The 27,162-nt window shown below is 37.1% G+C and overlaps 1 protein-coding gene across 6 annotated transcripts in view; it reads left to right on the forward strand.

The window, feature by feature from the left end:
• The window catches only part of PATJ (PATJ crumbs cell polarity complex component), a 335,749-nt gene that overhangs the window by 179,547 nt on the left and 129,040 nt on the right, over nt 1–27,162 (forward strand). For all 6 annotated transcript variants that reach the window (XM_057712781.1, XM_057712798.1, XM_057712772.1 and 3 more), the window contains exon 28: nt 13,155–13,351. In XM_057712781.1, coding sequence (XP_057568764.1) covers nt 13,155–13,351 — 197 coding nt within the window. The remainder of the gene's footprint in view (nt 1–13,154; nt 13,352–27,162) is intronic.

Below are 27,162 nucleotides of genomic sequence, written 5' to 3' on the forward strand. Positions count from 1 at the left end.
TGTAAATTACAGACTTTGGGTGATAATGACATGTCAATGTAGGTTCATCGATTGTAACAAATGTACCACTCTGGTGGAGGTTGTTGATAGTGGCGGAAGTTGTAAGTATGTGTAGGGGGTGGGGTGCAGGAAGTATATGGAGACTCTTTTAACTTCCTGCTCAATTTTGCTGTGAACCAAAAACTGCTCAAAATTAAAAAAGCCTTAAGTAAATAAATACATACATAAGTATATCATCAAAAACTATAAAATTTCTAGAAGAAAACACAAGGGAAAGCTTCATGACATTGAATTTGTCAATGATTTCTTGGGTATAACACCACAAGCACAGGCAACAAAACCAAAAATAAACAAATGGGACTACATCAAAATTAAAAACTTTTGTTCATCAAAGGACACAGCAGAGTGGAAAGGCAACCTATGAAATGGGAGGAAATATTTGCAAATCATATATCTGATAAGGGATTCATATCCAGAATATATAAAGAACTCCCACAACCCAAGACCAAGAAGTTAAGTAACCCAATTTAAAAAATGGACAAAGGACTTTTCTATAAAGATGATACAGAATTGGCCAACAAGCATATGAAAAGATGTTCAACATCACCAATCATCTCAGAGAATTGAAAATCAAACCTACAAGGAAGTATCATTTCACACCCATTAGGATGGTTACTATCAAAAACTACAAAAAAGAAATGTCGACAAGGATGTGAATAAGTTGGAAGCCTGCCCACTGTTGGTGGGCCTGTAAAACGGAGCAGCCAATATGGAAAACAGTATGGAGGATCCTCAAAAAATTCAAAATAAAACTACCATATGATCCAGCAATCCCACTCCTGGGTATATATCCAAAAGGATTTAAACTAGAGTCTTGAAGAGATGTTTGTACACCCATGTTCATAGCAGCACTATTCACAGTAGTTTTTTTTACCACAATTAAAAATAAATAAAATAGAGTCTATTTTTTTTACAGTTAGCCCATGGGAATTTCTTCAAGGTTATGTTGTGACTGAGATCTGCATTTGCCAAAACAACCTCTGAGAGTTAAGGAAGAAGACCACATAAATATTCTGTAGCAAAGCTGCTGATGAAAGGAAGCATGTATTACACATACCCGAGGAAGCCAACAAAAAAGACTAAGTTCTTAAAAACTGGTGGCTAGGATGATTATAATAAAAATATGGAAAACATACCAGAGACTGTCAAAATAAACTGACAACATTGCCATTCATCTTCCCACGGAGGAGTTCTTTCTCTGGTGTTGGTATTTTTGCACCATTTAATACTTTACCCCTTGGGCTTTAATATCTTTTTGGATCTTTTTCAGGCAGTCAAGATGATAACATGAAAAAGAAACTGTTTCAAGCACTGTAGCCAGTCTGTTCTCATTTGTATCTTGTCTTTAGACTGATCGCACTCTGAAAGCAGCTGACAGTCAGAACCTGGATGGGATCTTGCACATTAGTGAACAATTACTTTCTCACAAGATGAAAGAAAGATAAATGAGAGGGACTAGAACTGCGAGTAAGAAACAAGCATAAAAAAAAGGCAAAAGCAATGGCAGAGGAAGAAAGCAAGCAAGCAAACCTGTTGAAGACTAAACTCTCCTAAAAGCAATTCTAAACTCAAATTTACAACAATAACAAATGCTGCCTTTTGAGTGCCAGGTACCTCCAAATAAATGGTCTCATTTAATACTTTGACTGTACTTTCTAGAAATGAGAAACACTGAAACTGGAAGGGATTAATTGAACTGCCCAAAAACATTAGCTAGCAAAGAGCAGAGTCGATATTTTAACATAAATTGCTCTTTTATAAATTATAAACCACATGTGTTTCTTTCCTTCTCTGTGAGTCTGTTTCTGTTTTGTAAATAGGTTCATTTGTATCATTTCTTTTTAGATCCCATGGATAAGGGATATACAATATTTCTCTTTCTCTGCCTTCACTCAGTATGACAATCTCTAGATCCATCCATGTTGCTGCAAAATGGCATTATTTCATTCTTTTTAATGGCTAAGTAATATTCCAGTGTGTGTGTGTGTGTGTGTGTGTGTGTGTGTGTGTGTGTGTGTGTATCTCACATGTTCTTTATCCATTCCTCTGTGGATGCACATTTAGGTTGCTTCCATGTCTTGGCTGTTGTAAACAGCGCTGCAGTGAACATTGGGGGGTGCATGTATCCTTTTGGGCCATGTTTTTATATGGATATATGCCCAGGAGTGGGATTGCCGGGTCATTTGGTAGCTCTATGTTTAGTTTTTTAAGGAACTTTCATACTGTTCTCCATAAGTGATTCCCACCAACAGTGTAGGAGCGTTCTCCAGCGTCCATTGTTTGTGGATTTTTTGATGATGGCCATTTTGACTGGTGTCAGGTGATATCTCACTGTAGTTTTGATTTGCATTTCTCTAATAATTAGTGATGCTGAACATCTTTTTATGTGCCTTTTGGCCATCTGTATGTCTTCTTTGGAGAAATGTGTATTTAGGGCTTCAGCCCATTTTTTGATTGGATTGCTTGTTTTGATGATATTAAGCCTCATGAGCTATTTGTAAATTTTGGAGACTAACCCCTTGTTGGTCACATTTGCAAATATTTTCTCCTCATCTGGGGGTTGTCTTTTCATTTTGTTTATGGTTTCCTTTGCTGTGCAAAAGCTTTTGTGTTTAATTAGGTCTCGTTTATTTATTTTTGTTTTTATTTCCATTATTCTGGAAGACAGGTCAAAAAAGATATTGCTGCAATTTATGTCAGAGAGTGTTCTGCCTGTGTTTTTCTCTAGGAGTTTTATAGTGTCCAGTCTCACAGTTAGGCCTTTAATCCTGCATTACAAGATTTATATTTTGGAGATATGACATGGAGCCCAGACAACTGCATTTTATACACAACTACCTTGGGTGATCTGTGGACCACACTTTGGGAAACACTGGTTTGGGTGTGATGGTGCTCTTACAGAAAGACCTCACTGGGCATATCCATCAAAACTAGTAGTGTGAACCTATATGTTTGTGCATGGGTGCAGATGTAACCATCTTCCCTAGTTAGGGTGGATTAACTTTCCTCTGTGCTAAACTAATTTCATTTTATATTTTAAGCCTAAAAGTATTCAGTAAGCCTGCACTGACTACCTTTGTCTTTGTAGAGAGATCATTTGCCAATTGTATCTCCCTCCTCAAATCCCTTGCCCCACATCCCTCATTATCACAGGGATTTAGCAGAGTGGTCAGTTTTCGCACAGCATAAAATAAGGAATTGGGGTGAGATTTGCAGAAATGAGAGATGAAGATAGCCCACCTACAATTTCAGTTTAGACCTGGCCTAATTGCCCCAATATCTGAGACTCAGAATAGTGAAACTGGCCTATTTCATGAGGACTTTGGATTCCATTCCTAGTTTTGCCATTTGTTTCTGATTGACCTCTCTCATCCTTGGTATCCTTGATCATGAATGCCCTGGACTGATTTCTTTCATTCTCCAAACTAAATGTGATTCTTAAGAGTTTAGATACTGGTGACAGAAGTCAGTTCTTTCTTTGCCTGCTATTAAGTGACTGAAAGAGCCCAATTATATTTGGAACTTCTTATGCTTTTGATAGTACCTAATTCAATCTGTTTTCCTTTCTCTTTTAATTCACCCTCATATCCTTAGCATGTAGCATAATGCCTGGCCCAGAGGAGGCATTCAATTTTTTTTTTTTTTTTTTTTTTTTAGGAATACATAGAGCGAAGTCACTCCTTTCTCTGATTCCTTAAGTTTCCTTTTCTGTTCCAGTTGGCACCTTAACCCAATTTATATCTATTTCCTGTCACTCTTGGGTTGCATAGTAATGGTCTCCTAAATTGTCAGTTCCCCGTTCCTCTCCTCTGAGCCATCTTCCCCAGAGTTGAGTGCTAATTCACCCTCAAACAGTGTTCAGAGTGTTTCCTCTCTCTCTGCCTTACTTACCAGCAGTTCCAGGCTTACTTCGCCTTCATTCTTGGGCTCTAGGCCAAATTCAGCTGGTCTCTGTTGTTGATATCACATCCGTAAATTTGAGGATAATAATACCTATCTCATAGAGTTTTCATAAAAATTAAATGAGTTAAACTATAGTAAAGTGCTTAGAACAATGTCTAGCTGTTATTATCATACTTAACTGTAGTTCTCATGTTTTGTGTCTCAATTATTAATTTCTATCTATAGGTCCACATGATATCAAATTTATGTATTGGCAAAAATACTACATTTAATAGGAAGGTTTGTTTATTTGTCATGTCAAATATGGTTTGTTTACGCTGACACATTTTCATTATTTTTTTTATTTGGTCTGGAATTTCACTTGAGATTTGCTTCTTACTGCTAGAGTTCACGTGCTGTTTCTTCTGATTGGTTATGAGTTTTTTTTTCCATCGGCTTTTACTTCTCAAATCTGCACGTACTAACAGAGAATTAAAAGTTGGTTACTGTGTAAGAAAATTAGATTAAGAAATGCTTCTCATACCCTGATTATTTAAAAGTGGAAATTTTATATTTAATGTATAAGAAACATTTAAATATTTTCTCTGTATTAAATTATTTTGTGTTGTTTGGAAACAGATCAGGTAACTAAATGCTTCTAAAATTGTAATGGGTCATTATTCCTGTGTTTTGAACATTTATTATTAAAATACTGGGCAGTGACTTGAATTGTTTCTTTCTTGGAAGAAAGGCTCTGTTTCTTAGCAACACATAAGGTCCTATGATGATAGGAAAACACCCTGAGACCATATTGGAGAAATCTTATTGGCTTTCATGGACAGGGAAAAGCACTGATGCTTTGATACAGAATTATGAGAAACTTGGGATTCCTTCCTTCAGATAACATTATCATGGGGATGGAAAATCCATGTTTAAAACAAGTGTGACTGTTCAGCTGAGTCAAAAGACTATTCTCTGTCTCTAGTTATTTTAGTCTGATGTTCATTCAGGGGCACTTAAGTAAAGCCTGGTGCCAAAAGAAGTGGGTTACTTATGTACTAATCTCTTGATTTGTATTTAGAAATGAAAGGCATCTAGGTTATTTGGGATAGGCACTACTGCCACGTGGCTAACACAATGTGGAAGTCAATGAAAATCAATAGAAAGATTGGCTATTCATTACAAATACTTGGAAATATGAGTAACAGGTATGTTACTAAAAGCTAGTTACTTACATGATTTGGTGGTGGGGCAGGGCTGAGTGTTTGTATACAGGAAGCAAAGTATGGGTTCTTTATATTTTTTTTTTCTTTCTAAATTTTAGGGAAGAAACTCAATGGCTTCAAGTAAAATAATACTCTTCACCCCACTTCTTCAATTTTTTTTAGTGAAATTGAAATGAAAAAGTTTTAGGAAAACTGTTCTTTTTATACTCCCCCCCCCCCATATATCCTCCTCGCTTCTCACTGGTTGCCATGGAAGCAACTCCCTGCATCCCTTAAAGCAAATGCCAGGCAGCGTGGGATTCCCCTGTAGTGGGGCCACATGTCTGATTCTGTAGAACAATTTGAGCTGACTCAGCCATATATAGGAAGATCTCGACTATGATTTCTCTCTTAAATTCTGAGTTAGCAAACTTGCTTGTGGTGTCTTGATTTTTCAGAGATGAGAATTGAGGTCTGCTTCCCCCCCCCCGCGGACACTGATTTTGTTTTCCTTCTCCCCTTTTGAATTCTAGTTCACTTCTTTTTATACCCACAGGGTAGAAGCAATTGGTAATGGAAATTGCAGGAAACATCTGAAATTGGAGAAGGAGAGAGGCAATCTGGGAGAATGGGAGATAGAGGGAGAAAGACTGAAATTGAGATTTCAAAGTAATCTGTTGTATAGTCAAGACAAATCTCTTATTTAATCCTGAGGTATGATTGTGGGACCAGAGGTAATCTCCATATTAGATTAGTTTTGTGCTGGGCATATTTAAAGTCTGCCTTTAACTTGGTATCTGTGAACTTTATGGTTGACGGTCATGTCCACTGTAGAAAAAAATCTTCGCATTGCGTGAGAGTAGTCTGTTATATACAGACCCAGCTGCCCATGAGAATCATCTAAGGACCATCTTACAAAGGAAACTTTACCCCGTTTCTAAAAGTTTCCCCAGACTTACTGATTCAGGATCTGCTGGTGGAGCCCAGTCATGGCTGTAAGGATAATTTTTAGGTAGCCAGCGTGGCAAATACTCTAAGGAGACTAAGGCTGGGAACCATTGTTTGAGTTCCCTTAAGGGAACTTCTTATCATTTGAAATTCTACCAGTCTAAGAGATAGCTGTGAGGTGAGAGTACACAGCTCTTAGATTCAGCACACCTGGTCCAAACACTGGCCAAATCACCTTACCTTTCTGAGTATCAGTCCACTTACCTGCAAATGGAGGTGTTTATAAAGGTGTGGGAAGGATTCAATGACACGATGAACTGTGAAATGTTTTTTTCATGTAAGGAGATATTATGATAATATGAGGATTCTAAGGATAGCTTCTTTAACTGAAAGAGAAATTGTAAGTCATTTTTGTTCTTTAAGATGTTAATAGACAACTTTTACATGATTTGGTAAAGAAAGAATTGAACTACAAACTAGAAGACTTTAGTTTCTAGCTATAAATTATCATTATAGCATTATATTATTATATGCTATATTATATATAATATATATATTATATGCTATATAATTATATTATATAGCATTATATCTTATTTCTTTATTTATAAATGGGGGGCATGCTGTAAGAGAAGGTAGCTTTACACAGTACCTTTGTTTTGCTTGATTTAAAATCTGTGGTTTTACGATATGGTGAAAACATAGCATTTAATTTCTCTGAAGAGTTGGACCTGTCATCTTTTAAGCCCCTTATAGTTATGAGTTTGAATAAACAGTGAAGGATAACTCAAATTCTGAAGCCTGAAAATCGTAATACAGATTTAACTGAAAATTATAGATCATATGTGTTACAGAGCATTTGGCATTTTTATTGTCTTCCTGCTTTTCCTGTTTTATGATGCACCAAAAAAGAAAAAAAGAGAGAGAGAAAAAGAAAGAAAAGATAGTCTCAATCTCTTTGCTTTTCAAGTTTCTTCAGTTTGAATTGGTTTTTAAAAGATAATGTAAAAGATAGTACTGTACTTTGTTTTTCTAGTAGTCCTAATGGATTTCGTTACTTTTGAATGCAAAGCCAAAGAAGAAACAAATCATTTTTCCACTTCCTTTAAATGAAAGAATGCATTGTCTGTGAAAGAAATTGAATGTGTCTAATGCTTTTAGGTTTCCAGTGGCTTTTATGTAGCATTGTTTGGGGCATTGGCAGAACTGTAGGCAGAGGAATTGAAGAAGACCTTAGAAATCATCTGTTTATGCTTCCAACAGGCATATTTTGTATATACTAACCGTCTAATATATGCCAGGCACTGTTAAGTGCAGAAGACAGCAGTGTGCTGGATGTACAAGGAACTTCATGGAGTTTATATTCTAGGATAGGGCAATAGAAAGAAAGCAGAAATATACTTTCAGATATACCGTGAAGACAGACAAAACTGGGTTTGCATGCTTGTTATAATAGTTTCCAGCTGGGTCACCTATGGCAAGTTATTCAACATTAGAGTCTTATTTCCCACATCTAGAATACAGAGATGATAATTTCTATCCAATAGGGTGGTTTTTAGCATAAATGAAGAAAATTTTGTTGAATGATTTTAGTGCAGTTTCTGCAACTTAGCAGATCCCCAATAAATTATTACTGAAAATTCATAACCATTCAAGGATACTCAGCTCTTTATTGTTCTACGATTTGCTTTTTGCTGAGCTTTATTCTGTTGTGCTTACCTCCTCCTCATATTTTTTTTTTTTTAAAGATAATTTGAAAAAGTCAAGGAAAGCTGACTAACCCATGTTTAGGCAAATAAAGTTGGAAGAAGTTGGGATGCAGGGTCATTGGAAATGTCAGCTAAGATGAGGTTGGAGCATTATGCAGTAGAAGGTATATCTGACCACTAGAATGAGAGTTGGCTAGCATATCTATAATATTCAGTGTAGTTTGTAGACATTAATTGGTTTTCTTGATGACACAGTGAAATGGATGGGTGACTTCAGCTGCTGGTATTTTTCTCATAGTTTTTCTCTCTCTGAATTAGAATTATTGTTATGTATGCTTGTCTTCAATCATAGATTTTAAGGTCCTGGAAAACAAATTTTATAGTGTGCCCTTCACATCACAAGCCTGACATGAATTTGGATTCAATCAATATTTTTTAATTGAAAACATGGGAATATGCTAGTGTCATAACAAAACAATTGGCCAGAAAAATAAGGCCGCTGGTTTCAAAAATTCAGGATAACAAATCTACAACTTAGTCCCTTGGTGGAATGTTGATAAGGGAAACAATTTTTTGAAGGGTCTTTTAAAACAACCTATGGGTAGGTTTTTTTTTTTTATTTTAATTTTGGTAAAATAGGCATAACAAATGTACCATTTTAACTACTTTTAAGTGTACAGTTCAGTGGCATTAAGTACATTCACATTGTTGTGCAACTGTGGCTACCATCCACCTCCAAAACTTTTTTATCTTCCTGAACTGAAACTATAGAAATGGTTTTTAATCCCACACTTGACTAGCACACAATTTTAAAGCCACCTCAGTGGTCTACGAACCATGGGACAGTCACTTGAAATAGTGCTGTTATTCCTTTGCACCTCAAGAAGTTGTCCTTGGGACTCCTCAATATAAGCAACTCAAACAAGAGAATCTGGGGAAGAAGGATGCTACAGCCCCTTCCTCTCCTGATTCCCATTGGAGGTCTGTGTGCCTGCTTCCTTCATGCCATCATGAGGAACCACTGCTTCCTTTCACAAGTCTCAGTTTTCCTCAAGATAGACAAAGTTAAAGAAGAAAAGAGTAGCTTTGTCACCAACTTGAAACCACCTCAGCATAACTAAATGATGAAAATGAAATCATGGTTGTGTTTTTCCCCTAACATTATTTGGACCTTATGTCCCAGGAACTTTTAGTTAACATCCATTTTAAGCCCTATTTTACAAATAAGAAATCTGCTCTTCATAGAGGTTCAGAATTTGGTCCAAGGAACCAGTGGTTAAGTGTCTGAGCTATGATGTAAACCAAATTCTGACCTTTTAGCTGTTGCTCTTTCTATTCTGCCACAAGAATGCGTTGATAGAGATTTACCTTTTGTAGCACAATTTGAGTTGTTCATCAGTTGTGATAGAGCCACATTTTACCAAAGGAGCATCCCTCTTGTCATTAAACATTTACATGTCTAAGCAGTCGAATATGTAGTTCATGGCCATGAAGGTTATATATGTATTTTTTTCCTCTGAAGGTTGAAAAAGTCAGACAAAGTTTGGAACCTGGAAGTCTTTTTATATTAATTTAACACTAAAACCTTTCTTAGCACATTTTTTTTAAGTCCCCAGGGGCAGAAGATTGCATTAAATATTAATCCTTCATAGCATATTACCATCATTAGTCAGCTGGGAGTCCCTGTTTGTTTTTCTTTGCTCCGTTGTATTCCTATCTCTTTGCACCCACTATAATTAATGATTCTAATGTGTTAAATGTTTGTGTTTTTGTATATGTACTTCTAAAGTACATGTTGTATTTTATGAGCAGAAATCTTAATTTGCATAAATAGTATTACATAATGGTGTTGATCCCATTCTGTTTTCCCCCTTTTCTTTTTTTAAAAAAATATTTATTTATTTATATATTTATTTGGCTGTGCCAGGTCTTAGTTGCAGCACATGGGATCTTTAGTTGAGGCATGCGGAATCTTTTTTAGTTGCAGCACGCAGATTCTTATTTGCAGCATGTGGGATCTAGTTCCCTGACCAGGTATCAAACCTGGGCCCCCTGCATTGGGAGAGTGGAGTTTTAACCACTGGACCACCAGGGAAGTCCCCTTTCCCCTTTTTCATTCAGCACTGTTTTGAAAATCTCATTATGTCAATACTAATGTTAACTTATTAATTATTAATTTATGTCTAAACACGAGAGCTTTAAAGTTATTTTTTTGTTGTTATGGTTTTTCATAGTTTTAATGCACTATGTCCAAAGACACAGCCTGTATAATATTGATTTTTTGAGACTTATTGAAGTTTCTTTTATGGTTCAATGCACAGTGTTTCTGTAGTTGTTCTGTGTGTGCCTCCCTCAAAATGTGTATTCTCTGTGTGTCAGATGTAACATTCTCTTATATATGATACCTTGAGCTTATTGTGTTGTTAAAGTCTTCTGTTTTTGTTTTTTAATCTTTTGCTTTGTTATTTTCTGAGAAGGATGTGTTAAAATTTTGTGTTGTTTCCTTAACTGTAGTATCATTTCTTAACCATCTTACCCTATAAATCCAGTAAACAATGCAGGTGAAAGCATAACTGCTGTGGTTGAATCTGTGAGAACAGGTCTTAAATCGAGTGTCCTGTCAAGGCCCCGTCCCCCAAGTACCTCAAAGCACCTCTGCAGAATCCCAAATTGGAATATTATTTCTGTAAACAAGCTATGAATTAATCTTTAACCTTGTACTCTTATTTCTTGTCACCCATCCACCAACCCAAACAATTTTCAGTTCAAGGCCAGATGGGCTTTCACGTTCTTTTCCTCAGCCACCTGCATGGATGCTTTTCCCCTTGCCATTCCCTTTACCGACTTTTCTTCACATAACCAAACTCTGTACCTTTTCAAAACCCTTCTTGTTTATCCAAATAATGAAAACACTAATTCTAAACGATATACACACCACAGTGTTCATAGAAGCATTATTTACAATAGCCAAGCAACCTAAGTGTCCATCCATAGATGAATGCGTAAAAGAGATGTGGTATTTATAGACAGTAGAATACTACTCAGCCGTAAAAAAGAAGATATTGCCATTTGTGACAGCATAGGTGGACCTAGAAGGTATTACACTAAGTCAGATAGAGAAAGACGAATACCATATGATTTCCCATAAATATGGAATCTAAAAAATAAAACAAATGAACAAACTAAACAAAACAGAAGCAGACTCGTAGATACAGAGAACAAACTGGTGGTCACCAGAGGTGGCGGGCAAAATAGGTGAAGGGGATTAAGAGGTACAAACTTCCAGTTATAAATAAGTCATGGGATGCAATATACAGCATAGGGAATATTGTCAATAATATTGTAATCACTTTGTGTGGTGACAGGTGCTTACCAGACTCATTATGGTGGTCAGCTGGTAAAGTATATAAATGTTGAATCACTACATTGTACACCTGAAACTAATATAATATTGTATGTCAACTATAATTTTAAAAAGAAAAAAAAAAGCTTCTCAAATTCTGCTTCTTCCATGAAGTCTCTTCTAGCCATATCAATTCTCAGAATTGATAAAAAAATTCTTAGAATTGATAAAAAAGCAATTATTGCTAGCACAATTAATTTAATGTTTATTCACTGACCTTATTCACTAATCATTTAGTATTTACTCAGTGACCAGCACTTGTGGTGGTTGGAATTTCTATTTACATAATTGTAGTTCTTTAATATTTGTCGTATTTGTTTGCTTCCCCTATTTTGCTGTATAAACACCTTGAGGGTAGCATGTGTTTTGTATGCTATGTTAATTAAGGTACCCACATAGTGGGTTGTTCTTGGTAGTTGACCAACAAAAACACTTTGACTTTATGTACTTCAGTGTTGATATGAATAATTTTAATTCTAGTTAGAGAACAGTTTTATTACATTGCAGGTTCTTTATTTTACTGTGTTTTTCTAAATGTGTTCTTTGTTATTAATAAGAAGCATTATCAGTGAAAGTTAAGATTCTCTTCAAAATAGTTATAAAGCAGGTAGATTTAACCTCTTTCTAAAATAAGCAGTCATTAAAAAAATAAAATGAAATAAGCAGTCATTTATGATTCTTTTAATATAAGTTTATGCATAAAATGGCTTTTATGGGTTTAAATTTATCTGCTCTCTTGTAAGGCAATGTTCGTTATATCTGGTAAAGTGATGCAATGGACTAGGCTGTCTTCCTTCCCCTCCCCCTTAACACTAATTATTCAAGTTAAGTTTTCAATTTGCAAGGTTCCCTCTAAGGACAATGAACTTAAGTGGAGTGTTAGAGTGTAGAGAGTTTCAGGATAGTCACAAGCTACTGCTTGGTTATTCAGCTGATGAGATGATTGCATCATACAATGGAGTAATCAGCAAGCCTTTGAGCCGTGGCAGCACACCTGGCCCCAGCTGGTGCTCTGTGGGGGTACAAGACGTTTAAAGCAGTATCATTCCCCACACTGACCTGTCAGTGTAGTTTTGTTGCACAGAATCAACACAAGTGAAGTATAACTAGCCACATCCTAAAACAGGTAATTTAGACCATAAAGTGGAGGTTGCAAGGTGAGACAGAAGATCAAATAAAAGAATTATAAAATACCTATAAGCCATGAGCTTATAGTTCTTTAACGTGTATTTAATTTAATTTTCCCAACTTCCATGAAGTGGGTATTATCATGCCCATGTTAAAGATGAGGTGGAATTCCATAGGTAAAATAATGTATTAATTATTGGACCTTAAATGGTAGATTTGTGTATTGAATTCAGATCTGACAACTAAATCAACATCCTTAATTCCCCTTGTTTTTACTCACATAACACCCAATATTGTTTTATACTCTCTGTATACTTTAAAGAAATGTAATTATTTAGAATTAATTGTTGATTTTCTTTCCTACTGGACCGCAAGTCCACGAGAATAGAACCGTGTCTGTTTTTTCAGCATATCTCCAAGACCAAACACTTTGCTTGTTAACATAGCTGGTGATCAGTATATATTCTTTGTTTTCCTTTTGCTTTGTTTGGAAGTAGTGGGGGCGGGTGGCAGGGTAGTGCAGGGAAGCCAGGATTTCCACCACACTGTGTTGACTCTCTTAGGTAAGAAAATAATGTGTAGAAAGTCTAGGCCAGTGTGAACCTGAACAATCAGGTGAGTCAACCTTCTTAGATGGAGATGAAATAATTTTTAACTGTAACCTATATATAAGGCTATGAATGACCTCAAGTACTTCACTCTCAAGAAGGGACAAGTCATTGTAGAGGCATCAGCAAGCATGGAGAAATGCCAATATCTTGATAATATAGATTCAAGTGCTCTATTTAAAATTTTTTCACCTGTTTCTTTTTTTAATAGAAAAAATCAGGCAAAGATATGCAGACCTGCCTGGAGAATTGCACATTATTGAACTTGAAAAGGATAAGAATGGACTTGGACTCAGCCTTGCTGGTAACAAAGACAGGTCACGCATGAGCATATTTGTGGTGGGAATTAACCCTGAAGGACCTGCTGCCACGGATGGGCGAATGCGTATTGGAGATGAACTGTTGGAGGTGAGGGGCATATAGTCTCTCTTTTTTTTTCCTACTAGGCTTATTTTATTCTTCTAATAAAATCTGTCCAGTTACTTTCATTATAATGATCACATAAGGGCAAAATCTGTACATATATTTACTATATATGTAATATATACATCCATCTAGGGGCATATATTCTTTTTTTTTTAATTTTAATTTTTTAATTTTTTATTTTTTACAATAAACTGCATATGTTTAGAGTGTACAATTTGGTATCCCAATCTCCCAATTCATTCCCCCCCACCCCCAACCCTCGCCGCTTTCCCTACTTGGTGTCCATATGTTTGTTCTCTACATCTGTGTCTCTATTTCTGCCTTGCAAACCAGTTGATTTGTATCATTTTCCTATAGTCCACATATATGTGTTAATATACAATATTTGCTTTTTTCTTTCTGACTCACTTCACTCTGTATGACAGTCTCTAGGTCCATCCATGTCTCTAAAAATGTCCCAGTTTCATTGCTTTTTACAGCTGAGTAATATTCCATTGTATGTATGTACCACATCTTCTTTATCCATTCATCTGTTGATGGACATTTAGGGTTGCTTCCCTGTCCTGGCTATTGTAAATAGTGCTGCAATGAACATTGGAGTGCATGTGTCTTTTTGAATGATGGTGTTCTCTGGATATATGCCCAGTAGTGGGATTGCTGGGTCATATGGTAGTTCTATTTTTAGTTTTGCAAGGAGCCTCCATACTGTTCTCCATAGTGACTGTATCAATTTATATTCCCACCAGCAGTGCAAGAGGGTTCCCTTTTCTCCACACCCTCTCCAGCATTTACTGTTTGTAGATTTTCTGATGATGCCCATTCTAACCAGCGTGAGGTGATACCTCATTGTCATTTTGTTTTGCATTTCTCTAATAATGAGTGATGTTGAGCAGCCTTTCATGTGCCTCTTGGCCATCTGTATGTCTTCTTTGGAGAAATGCCTATTTAGGTCTTCTGCCCATTTTTGGATTGGGTTGTTTGTTTTCTTGGTATTGAGCTGGATGAACTGTTTATATATTTTGGAGATTAATCCTTTGTCTGTTGATTCATTTGCAAATATTTTCTCCCATTCTGAGGGTTGTCTTTTCGTCTTGCTTATAGTTTGCTTTGCTATGCAGAAGCTTTGACGTTTCATTAGGTCCCACTTATTTATTTTTGTTTTTATTTCCATTATTCTAGGGGGTGGGTCAGAAAAGATCTTGCTGTGATTTATGTCAAAGAGTGTTCTTCCTATGTTTTCCTCTAGCAGTTTTATAGTCTGGTCTTACCTTTAGGTCTTTAATCCATTTTGAGTTTATTTTTGTGTATGGTGTTAGGGAGTGTTCTAATTTCATTCTTTTACATGTAGCTGTCCAGTTTTCCCAGCACCACTTATTGAAGAGGCTGCCTTTTCTCCATCCTTGCCTCCTTTGTCATAGATTAGTTGACCATACTTTATCTCTGGGCTTTCTGTCCTGTTATATTGATCTATATTTCTGTTTTTGTGCCAGTACCATACTGTCTTGATCACTGTAGCCTTGTAGTATAGCCTGAAGTCAGGAAGCCTGATTCCACCAACTCTGTCTTTCCTCCTCAAGATTCCTTTGGCTCTTTGGGGTCTTTTGCATTTCCATACAAATCGTAAAATTTCTTTTTCTAGTTCTGTGAAAAATGCCATTGGTAATTTGATCGGGATTGCATTGAATCTGTAAATTGCTTTCGGTAGTATAGTCATTTTCACAATGTTGATTCTTCCAATCCAAGAACATGGTATGTCCCTCCATCTGTTTGTGTCGTCTTTGATTTCTTTCATTAGTGTCATAGTTTTCTGAGTACAGGTCTTTTACCTCCTTGGTTAGGTTTTCTCCTAGGTATTTTATTCTTTCTGTTGCAATGGTGAATGGGATTGTTTCCTTAATTTCTCTTTCTGATCTTTCATTGTTAGTGTATAGAAATGCAAGAGATTTCTGTGTGTTAATTTAGTATCCTGCAACTTTACCAAATTCATTGCTTAGCTCAAGGAGTTTTCTGGTGACATCTTTAGGATTTTCTATGTATAATATCATGTCATCTACAAACAGTGACAGTTTTACTTCTTTCCCAATTTGGATTCCTTTTATTCCTTTTTCTTCTCTGATTGTTGTGGCAAGGACTTCCAAAGCTATGTTGAATAGTAGTGGCAAGAGTGGACATCCTTGTTCCTGATCTTAGAGGGAATGCTTCCATTTTTTCACCATTGAGAATAATGTTTGCTGTGAGTTTGTCATATATTGCCTTTATTATGTTGACGTAGGTTCCCTCTATGCCCACCTTCTGGAGAGCTTTTATCATAAATGGGTGTTGAATTTTGTTGAAAGCTTTTTCTGCATCTATTGAGATGATCATGTGGTGTTTAGCCTTCAATTTTTTAATATGGTGTATCACATTGATTGATTTGCCTATATTGAAGAATCCTTGCATTCCAGGGATAAACCCCACTTGATCATGGTGTATGATCCTTTGAATGTGTTGTTGGATTCTGTTGGCTAGTATTTTGTTGAGGATTTTTGCATCTAAATTCATCAGTGATATTGGTCTGTAGTTTTCTTTTTTTGTAGTATCTTTGTCTGGTTTTAGTATCAGGGTGATGGTGGCTTCATAAAATGAGTTTGGGAGTGTTCCTTCCTCTGCAATTTTTTGAAAGAGTTTGAGAAGGATGGGTGTTAGCTCCTCTCTAAATGCTTGATAAAATTCACCTGTGAATCCATCTGGTCCTGGACTTTTCTTTGTTGGGAGATTTTTAATCACAGTTTCAATTTCATTACTCATGATTGGTCTGTTCATATTTTCTATGTCTTCCTGATTCAGTCTTGGAAGATTATACCTTTCTAAGAATCTGTCCATTTCATCCAGGTTGTCCATTTTATTGGCATATAGTTGCTTGCAGTAATCTCTTATGGTGCTTTTTATTTCTGCGGTGTCTGTTGTAACTTCTCCTGTTTCATTTCTAATTTTATTGATTTGAGTCCTCTCCCTCTTTTTCTTGATGAGTCTTGCTAGAGGTTTATCAATTTTATTTATCTTCTCAGAGAACCAGCTTTTAGTTTTATTGATTTTTGCTATTGTTTTCTTTGTCTCTATTTCATTTATTTCTGCTCTGATCTTTATGATTTCTCTCTGTCTACTAACTTTGGGTTTTTTGCTCTTCTTTCTCTGGTTTCTTTAGGTGTAAGGTTAGGTTGTTTATTTGGGATCTTTCTTGTTTCTTGAGGTAGGATTGTATTGCTTTAAACTTCCCTCTTAGAACTGCCTTTGCTGCATCCCATAGGTTTTGAATCATTGTGTTTTCATTGTCATTTGTCTCTAGGTAATTTTTGATTTCCTCTTTGATTTCTTCAGTGATCTATTGGTTATTTAGTAGCATATTGTTTAGCCTCCATGTGTTTGTGTTTTTTACAGATTTTTTCCTGTGATTGATTTCTAATCTCATAGTGTTGTGGTCAGAAAAGATGCTTGATACGATTTCAATTTTCTTGAATTTACCAAGGCTTGATTTATGACCCAAAATGTGATCTACCCTGGAGAATGTTCCATGTGCACCTGAGAAGAATGTGTAACCTTCTGTTTTTGGATGTAATGTCCTATAGATATCTATTAAATCAAGCTGATTTATTGTGTCATTTAGAGCTTGTGTTTCCTTATTAATTTTCTGTGTGGATGATCTGTCCATTGGTGTCAGTGGGGTGTTAAAGTCCCCCACTATGATTGTGTTACTGTCGATGTCCTCTTTCACAGTTGTTAGCATTTGCCTTATGTATTGAGGTGCTCCTATATTGGGTGCATACATATTTATAATTGTTATCTCTTCTTCTTGGATGGATCCCTTGATCTTTATGTAATGTCCTTTCTGTCTCTTGTGACATTTTTTATTTTAAAGTCTATTTTATCTGATATGAGTATTGCTACTCCAGCTTTCTTTTGATTTCCATTCGCATGGAATATCTTTTTCCATCCCCTCACTTTCAGTCTGTATGTGTCCCTAGGTCTGAAGTGAGTCTCTTGGAGACAGCATATATATGGGTCTTGTTTTTGTATCCATTCAGCCAATCTGTGTCTTCTGGTTGGTGCATTTAGTCCATTTACATTCAAGGTCATTATCGATATGTATGTTCCTATTACCATTTTCTTAATTGTTTTGTTTTTGTTTCTGTAGGTCCTTTTCTTCTCTCATGTTTCCTGCTTAGAGAAGTTCCTTTAGCATTTGTTGTAGGGCTGGTTTGGTGGTGCTGAATTCTCTTAGCTGTTGCTTGTCTGTAAAGCTTTTGATTTCTCCATCGAATCTGAATGAGATCCTTGATGGGTAGAGTATTCTTGGTTGTAGGTTCTTCCCTTTCATCACTTGAAATATTTCGTGCCACTCCCTTCTGGCTTGTAGAGTTTCTGCTGAGAAATCAGCTGTTATCCTTATGGGAGTTCCCTTGTATGTGATTTGTCATTTTTCCCTTGTTGCTTTTAATGTTTTCTCTGTCTTTAATTTTTGTCAGTTTGACTACTATATGTCTTGGCGTGTTTCTCCTTGGGTTTATCCTGCCTGGGACTCTCTGCGCTTCCTGGACTGGGGTAGCTATTTCCTTTCCCATGTGAGGGAAGTTTTCAACTAGAATCTCTTCCAATATTTTCTCAGGTCCTTTCTCTCTCTCGTCTCCTTCTGGGACCCCTATAATGTGAATGTTGGTGTGTTTAACATTGTCCCAGAGGTATCTTAGGCTGTCTTCAGTTCTTTTCATTCTTTTTTCTTTATTCTTTTCCACATCAGTGATTATCACCATTCTGTCTTCCAGGTCACTTATTTGCCCTTCTGCCTCAGTTAATCTGCTATTGGTTCCTTCTAGCGTATTTTTCATTTCAGTTATTGTGTTGCATATCTCTGTTTGTTTGCTCTTTAATTCTTCTAGGTCTTTGGTAAAGTTTTCGATCTTTGCATCCAGTCTTTTTTCAAAGTCCTGGATCATCTTCACCACCATTATTCTGAATTTTTTTTCCAGAAGAGTGCCTATGTCCTCTTCATTTAGTTGTTTTTCTGGTGTTTTATCTTGTCCCTTCATCTGGTACAAAGTTTTTTGTCTTTTCATTTTCTCTGTCTTTCTGTGGCTGTGATTTTCAGTTCCACAAGATGAAGTACTGCTGATATTGCTTGATTCTGCTGTCTGCCCTCTTGTGGAGGAAGCTATCTAGGAGGCTCATGGCTGCTTCCTGATGGGAGGGACTGATGGTGGGTTGGGCTGGGTGGGCAGAGCTCAGTAAAACTTTAATCCAGTTTGGTGAGTGGAGCTCAGTGACACTTTAATCTGCTTGTCTGCCAATGGGTGGGGCTGTGTTCCCACCCTAGTGGTCGTTTGGCCTGAGGCGACCCAGCACTGGAGCTTACAGGCTCTTTGGTGGGGCTAATGGTGGACTCTGGGAGGGCTCATGCCAATGAGCTCTTCTCAGAACCCCTGCTGCCAGTGCCCCTGTCTCCTTGGTGAGCCACAGCCACCCCCTACCTCTGCAAGCAACCCTCCAACACCAGCAGGTAGGTCTGGTTCAGTCTCCTATGGGGTCACAGCTCCTTCCCCCAGGTCCTGGTGAGCACACGTTTTTGTGTGCCCTCCAAGAGTGGAGTCTCCATTTCCCCCAGTCCTGTGGAGGTCCTGCAATCAAATCCCACTGGCTTTCAAAGTCTGATCCTCTGGGGATTCCTCCTCCCGTTGCTGGACCCCCAGGTTGGGAAGCCTGACATGGGGCTCAGAACCCTCAGGATTTCTGTGGTGTAACTATTCTCCAGCTTGTGAGTCGCCCACCCAGCATTTATGGGATTTGATTTTAACGTGATTGCGCCCCTCCTACCATCTCATTGCAGCTTCTCCTTTGTCTCTGGATGTGGGGTGTTTTTCTTGGTGAGTTCCGGTGTCTTTCTGTCGATGATTGTTCAGCAGTTAGTTGTAATTCCGGTGCTCTTGCAAGAGGGAGTGAGCGCACGTCCTCCTACTCTGCCATCTTGATTCTTCTTGGGGGGCATATATTCTTAATTTCTGTTCTAGTGAGATGAAGGGATATAGAGGATACTGTATAGGAAAATAAAGAGAAGGGGAAGCATGTTATAAATTACATTTTCTTCAACTATTTAATATCATTTTCCCAAGCAACAACAAAAATCATATTGTTGCTTACAATTGGTGTTTACTGCTTGATAAAAACGGGGATCTCACAGGAATTTCCCCTGTGGTCCAGTGGTTAAGACTCCATGCTTCCACTGCAGGAGGCATGGGTTTGGTACCTGGTCAGGGAACTGCATGCCATGCAATATGGCCAAAAAACAAAACAAAAACAAAAAAAGTAACCTCACAAAATAATTTAGGGGCCCTTTAGTAAAATCTCATGGAAACATATTAAAAGAATAGGGCTTCTTTTTAAATGTGAATTCCAAAAGGTTCAAAACTAATTTGTGTATTAATCTAATAATTTTAGTGTTTAACAAAATTCACTTCAGCTTCTGAATTAACCATTAGTATGACATTTCTTTTTGTTGTTGTTGTCATTTAGTTTTTTGGGAAGGTATCAGAGCCAGCAGAACTTTATGAACTGGTTGTCAAGGATTGGTTAATATCTATGAAGTTGGTGATGTGGTTAAGGCCACATAGGTCCCTTATTTAGGAATAGGAGAGAGATAAGAGAAGCTCGGGAGATGACTGGATGTTTTCATCAGTAATCTGAAAAGGTTATTCTCATTTCCCTAAGCTTAAAGTCAGGGTTTCTGCTCTGAATTTATCTTAGTTTGATATTTATTTGCCTTTTCAGTCATTCATTCATTCAGCTAACAGTTTTGTGAGTGTCTCTTAGGGCTGGACACAGAAAAAAAGATGAATACATCCAGTCCTTTCATTCAAATAATTCACAGTCTCAAGGAAGAAAAGGGACATGAAAAGATTGCTACATAACAAAAATGAAAAGAACATTTTAACAACAATAGTAACAACAGCAGTATGTGCTTGGTACCAGACATAGCTTTACTGCTAAAGTCACAAAGTAGACAAGGTGTTGGGATTTAATATTGGGCAGTTTGACTTCCTAGCTCTTTGTTAACCAGTGTGCTCTTAAGGCTTCTTGGATAAAATGCTCCAACACTTGGACATTTAGGGCAGCTGAATCACAGAGGCACTGAGTGTCTGACTGCTTATTTAAAATGAGGCCTAGGACTTCCCTGGCAGTCCAGTGATTAAGACTCTGAGCTGCCAATGCAGGGAGCGCAGGTTTGATTCCTGGTCGGGGAACCAAGATCCCACAAGCCTCGCCATGAGGCCAGAAAAAAAAAAAAATGAAGCCTTACTAATTTTTCATTTTACAATTTCCTCTTCAGACTCTACTCAGAATAGAATTCACAGTCATCCATAATGTGACTTACCTAATAATAACTACAGACACAACAGTGAGACCATTAGTATCACCCCCTGTTTTCCAAGTCCCAGTAGTTTCTCTCTGTCTAAAACCTGTTTTCACGAAGAAGTCACTTCTTTTCTTGTTCTTTTGTAAGATAGCATCATGAGAGGGACCCACATCAGGTAGTAGCACTGACTAGCATAATCATTACGTAAAAATCAAAGGTGACAGCATGTATTAACCAGTATAATTCATTGCTTCAAGTTCATTTCCTCTGGCTTATGTTTAGAGGTTTCTTCATAAACGGCGCTACAGGGATGGTGGCAGTAATAGTGAGGAAGGTAAAAGCTACTTTACTGAGTTATCCCTAGCCTTTTACCTGTGCATTCACACATTTGTGTTCAGTATTCGTAGGAGCCGTATATGATATGCAGTGTTGTCATCCCCATTTTGTGGATGAGAAAACTGCATAAGTAACTTACAGAACTAAGTTACTAAGGACCCAGGCTTGCCAGGCTCCAAGATGCACGCTCTGGCCACTAAAGTCTACTTTGTTCCCCATGGTACTTCAGCCAATCCCCATCTGTTTAAATCCATGAGAATCCTCATTTATGATGCTCTAGGCTTTCGGGAATCATGTATATTAAATCATTCTCTTGTGTTATACGTACCTAAACACATTTTTCCTGTCTCGTGTGGTACATGGAAGTGTTCCAAAAGCTATAATTTGGAACATGAAGATTCTAGTTCTATTCCCTCTACCTTACTAAGACTCAAGATGGAATGGCTGAAGTGATCCAGACCAACAGGAGAACTGGAATTTTATTTCTCTGTCTGACATTTTATTAGATAGCGGTAATGGATGAGCTGTGGCTGCAGGGTAATGAGAGTATTTTACAGGCCATGCAGAACAAAGTCAGCACTGTGTGCAGGGCAGTGAGCACTGGACCAGGAAGACCTACTTTAACTTATCCCAGTTCTTTCAGTTATTAGTTGTACTTCAGAAGGGGCTTAACATAGTGCATGGCACATGGTCGACTGTTAATTGAATCACATTTCCTCCCTTAAAGACAGAAAATTCAGGTATCTATTTTCTAGTTTAGAGGCAGAAGAGTTCTCCTGGGTAAAAAAGAATATTAATATCTTGTGCTTTCAGACCCCTCCTATTCATTCCTTTGACTTTCTGGTTTTGGCCCTTTTGTTGCTCTTCAGTAACTTTATCTTCATTCAGAGACGAAAAGAACGAGATTAAACATGGCAATAAATTAATTCCCCTGTATTCCCACCGAGTCTCTTATTTAAAAATGAAATAAAATATGTTGGAATATAGATTCTAACATCACAGATCTTTGGCTGGTTATTTATCTTCTCTAACCCTCAGTTACCTCTTTTATCAAACAGAAATTTTTCACTCATTCAGCAAGCACTTTACTGTGCATCTGTTGTGTGGGAGGAAGTATGTGAACTAGGTGCTGATTTTACATTGGTGCACAAAATCCATGGTCCTGTTCTCACAGAGCTTACAGTCTAGTGATTGTGTAGCCTCAACCTGAGAGTGTTATGAGAATTAACGAGAGAAGATATGTCAAGTTTTGCCCCAGTATCTGGCACCTGGCAATACCATAATACATTTCAGCTGATATTTATAAAATAATATTTTTACATGGATTTATGCATTTCAGTTCTTTTTAGCTTGTTTATATTAATACATTTGTCTCTGAAAGTATGTCCCAGAGGGAAACCATCTTCTTATTCTTCAGTAGCTCCATGCAGCATCTTGAGAAGCTGAGAGAGTAGAAAAATTGCACATTGTGGATTCTTACACAGTTATAAGCCAACTTCTCATGTGCTTCTGGCTCTAGGTCAGGGATGACAGGAAAAAATTCATGTGGGAAACATTTCCCTGGTTTCTTTTTATAGCTGAGAAAAAATTTCAATCATTTCTCTATGATATGTGAAGAATTTGTATATAGCTAGTATCAAATCCAATGTGCTTTTGAACTGAGAATAAGACATTGATTTAATGATGAGTACCAGGAAAGCTGGAAGCAGTGTTACAACAGCTGTTCTTTGGATAAGCAGTGTATGAGATTGCAGAAGGACACTGCATCACAAAGGAGGCATTTACAATGGGCTTTTAGATTATGCTTACTAGATTTCTGGGCTAGAGCAAACCTTGTGTATTTGCTTACCCATTCACACTCCATTTATTTTTGTCAGTTGAGGTAAAATTATCTGTCTTGATTATTTTTACAACTCCACTGTTTGCTCGTATTATTTCTCATAATTGCTTTGTTGTTATTGTTATGTTATTGCTTTGCTCACAGCCTCTTTTATTTATGGTTGATCTGACTTCTTTTAGACCCTCAGATGAGGCTAATTTATAGGAAGTAGAAACAAGAATGGCCAAACACACATTGTGGCTTCTTTGAAGTGAGAAGCTCTACATCTCTACTTGAGCCCCGTCCGTGACTGATTTTTGGCGCGACACCTGCCAGCAGTTTTGTGGCTGTGGGACTGCATCGTTACAGGGCTAGAGCAGTCAGCGAGTTCTGTCGATTGATGGCTCATGTATAAAAGAAATCTTACATTGAGCCCCCAGAAGACAATGTGATTAAATCTCAGCTTCTTTCCCCTTTACTGTGATGCTAGTGTGGGGGTTCTGAATTAATTTCAAAAGGCATTAGCATATAATTACCATGTAGACTGGAATGAGACTTTCACTAGAGTATTGGCTTTCCCTAAGCAATTAGTCCTAGAAAATACGCAGGCCTGGGCATGGTGTTGTCATATGAATATAGGATTTATTTATAATCTTCCCTATAGTGCAAGTGTGGGAAGCAAGAGCTGATAGTGCCATGTGGGGAATTGGAGTGATTTGTCAGGTGACAGAAGCAGCCAGAAGGAAGAGTGTGGGTGGCACGAGAAGTGCACAGTGGATGGGGCTAGCATGTCTGGCTCCAACGCCCTTCAAGACAGAGGAAGTTCGTTCCCTTTGTAACATTTACCTGCAGCATCGTCTAAATTAAATCTTCTTATTTTTGCATGTGTATAATCAGTCTATTTAAGAACCATTAAAAATAAAAGTATGAATACTTCCTATATTTGTCAGGGAGAAAGACATAGAACTGTAGGTAAACTCAGATCTTTTTGTCTAGCAATACTTATAAGAGGGAAGAACCGAAACCGTAAAAGTTAGTTGACTGACCCAGGTATATGTAGCTGCTTTATGACAAAACTCCTGTCTAAGGGTCCTTACCACCACACCAGTCCCAAAGATTGATCCTTCACTCTCTGCCTGTTGCCAGTGGATTATTTTTGAAATCTTTTGGAAGACTTAGATGTGATTTAGAAGCACACTACAGTAGTAAATAAATCACTAGCTTTTAGGCATCCATAGATAAGGTTCTACTTTACAGTCAAAAGTTTCTATCATCTTAGATTGGCTCTTTTAGGTTATTACCATACATGGATAAAATTTTATAAAGTGTACTTCTTAATGCAATAATTATTCTCTAAGAGACCTCACGGAATAAAATATCCCATTATGGAAACACTAATTTGAGGAGAAGAAAGAAGAGTAGAGGATTTCAAAATTGCAATAAAATTTTTTTCCTATGTTTTATTAACAGAGATAGGTTTATAATGGCTAAAAGTATAAAAATAAATTGACCAAATTTTTTTATTGTGATAATGGTGTCAAAACATATCAGATTTTACATTTTTAAGTATGTGATTTATTGTACGTCTATTATATCTCAATAAAGCAGCTAAAAATGAGTTGATCAGACCTGACAAAAACTGAGAGCAGGTCCTGAATATAACCTTCCCATATGCAAAACTAAAGTCACCCCATTTTCTGACTCTTAAAATAGTCTGCAGCCTGATTCACAGCTCTGAAAGTCAGCAGAAGAATGTGATGCTGGCTGAGTGGTCAGCCTCACACACAAAACTGTCCTGGGAACCCAGGTGTGTATACATTTTTCCTTTCTTCCAAGTGCAGTCTCCCTGGTCATTACAGCATTGTAACCAAGAGCTATCAGTGTTTTGGTGAATCATCTTCCCTAAGTAATCTATTGTGTTACATTCAATTGAGTTACAAAACAATAAGCTTATTAAAAGAAATCAGGGGTAGAGGAGCTATATTGGGAAGTGAGTTAACATTGAACACTTACTATTTGCTAGGCACTGCTAAATTCTTTATATGCATTCTCTCTCTTTTATAACAAAAGTAGGTGCTATTTTAATACCCATTTTACAGATAAGGAAACTGAAACATGAGGGGCAGAATCAACATGCAGATACGGGCTTTTCTGGCTCCGAAGGCTGTGTTCTTGAGTTTAGTTCTGGATTGATGATGATTCTAGAAGTTGATTAGTGAATTTCTCATCGTTTTGTTGTTTTGATAGATCTAGATGAATGCAATTAATCCAGTGCTAGTTTAAAATATCTGAGATAGGACTTCCCTGGTGGTCCAGTGATTAAGACTCCACACTTCCACTGCAGGGGGTGCGGGTTCAATCCCTGGTCTGGGAACTAAGATGCCATATGCTGTGCAGCATAGCCAAACAGAAAAAAAAAAAAGAAAGAAAAAAATAAATAAATGTTCTGTGAAAAAAATTAAAATATAAAATATCTGAGATAGTTTCTCACAATGCAATACCCTGTTACTCTTTTTATCGTCTTAAAATTTAATGCCACTTGTATTCATTAAAAGAAAAATGCAGTCAATGAAGTTATACCCGTCTCTTAAGAACCAAAGAAGAAAAAGAATCTTTTTTTTTTTTTTTGAGATTGTTCTTGCCCAATTTGAGAGTGTCTCTGAGTTTCATAATTTAAGAGCTTTCCTCCTCAGTGCCATTATAGAGTTGAGATTTTATTTCAGGCTGCAAGAAATATTATGTAAAACCCTACTCATATTGTGTGGCCTCATTCTTTTCTGTGTTTCCTGGAGTGAAGTCTTGGAGCCCTACTCTTGCCATTTTTGTTTCTGTCTCTGGCTTGTCGGGGGAGGTGTTTTGAATTATTTGGTCATACATCATTATCTTTATGTTGCTGAAATACTTAGGCTAAAAACCTGTATTCTTTCTGATCTTTTGGAGGAATGGCAATCATTTAGTTTTTACTACTGCAGTCCTCATTTTTGCTCCACAAAAGCTTTATGTGGGATCGCTACAGTGAGCCACGTTGTCTTAAAATCATGAAGAGAGTGGCATGGAAGAGAAAGTAAAAATGAGGGTATTCGAAGGAACTCAATTACTGTGGAAGATTATAAAAAATAGGCACAGGAATGTATGCAGGGGAAGAAATGTGCCATTTGGAAGGAATAAGTGGATTTCATCAGTGCCTCTCAAGATTCTCCTATCTGCAGTTTTCCCTCAGACAGGACATATTGGGGTAGTTGTCTAGGCCTCTGGTCCCTCCTTTTTCCAATTTCTTCCCCACTCACTTCCAGCCCCACTCACTGTCGTACTGAAATGCAGGCTGAGGAGATATGCTCTTAGGTTATGGAGAAGTGTTTCCTTATATCAGCCTCATCATATAATTTGTATCTATATTTTGCTTTATTTCCACAGTAAAAATTTCTTATAGTCACCATGCAATCTTAAGGCACAAAGCCTGAAAGAAAAGTGTTAATGAAATTCTTATTCCAAGTTTGGCTTACTAACAATATCAAACACCTACTTGAACTTGTCACAAACGTGGGTCATGTATGTGTGTTTTGATTATAGTTTTTAAGAGATAGGCCTAAAATGAGTAATCCAACCTGAAAATCAGATGTTCCACCCAAAGCAGAAAGCATGTGCCAATTTCACACCCATTCAGGAAAAATGTGAATCCCAGACCCCCATCAGTTTCCTAAAATACAACTAAAATATAGTCAAGATATTGTATATGGGTAACACATAACCATGTTAGGATGTAAAGCATCTAATATTGCTTCAGAATCACCAAATATTGTGATGGTTAACACACAGTTGCTTTGTGTGCAATAACATGGCTTCTGTTAGCTCTGCCAACATCTAAGCTGTACCTCTTCCCTGTGGACACTGAGTGTATGGCTCAAAACATCTTCCTGTGATTCTGTACTTAAAGTAACAACTCTGTCCTTTTCCCTCACGATGTTTTGTTTAAAATCTTTTACTTTGTATTGGGGGGTATAGATATAAATTTTTCCTTTATAGGCATTTACTAAAAAGTATTATATTGAGAGAGATGTAGAGTCTATGAAGTTTGAGTATTAAAAATCAAAAGGTATCGGAAAATGTTAACCAGGGAGGTATACCCATATATGTTTTCTGCCCTTTTAAAAAAGATTTATTCTGGAGTTTTTTTTTTTTTTTTAACATCTACAAAGTAAACAGAATAACATAATGAAATTATGTTGTATAGCTGTCACATAGCTCAAGAATTATCAA

Source organism: Hippopotamus amphibius, chromosome 1 (genome assembly GCF_030028045.1).
Source record: "Hippopotamus amphibius kiboko isolate mHipAmp2 chromosome 1, mHipAmp2.hap2, whole genome shotgun sequence".
NCBI classification, from domain to species: Eukaryota; Metazoa; Chordata; class Mammalia; order Artiodactyla; family Hippopotamidae; genus Hippopotamus; species Hippopotamus amphibius.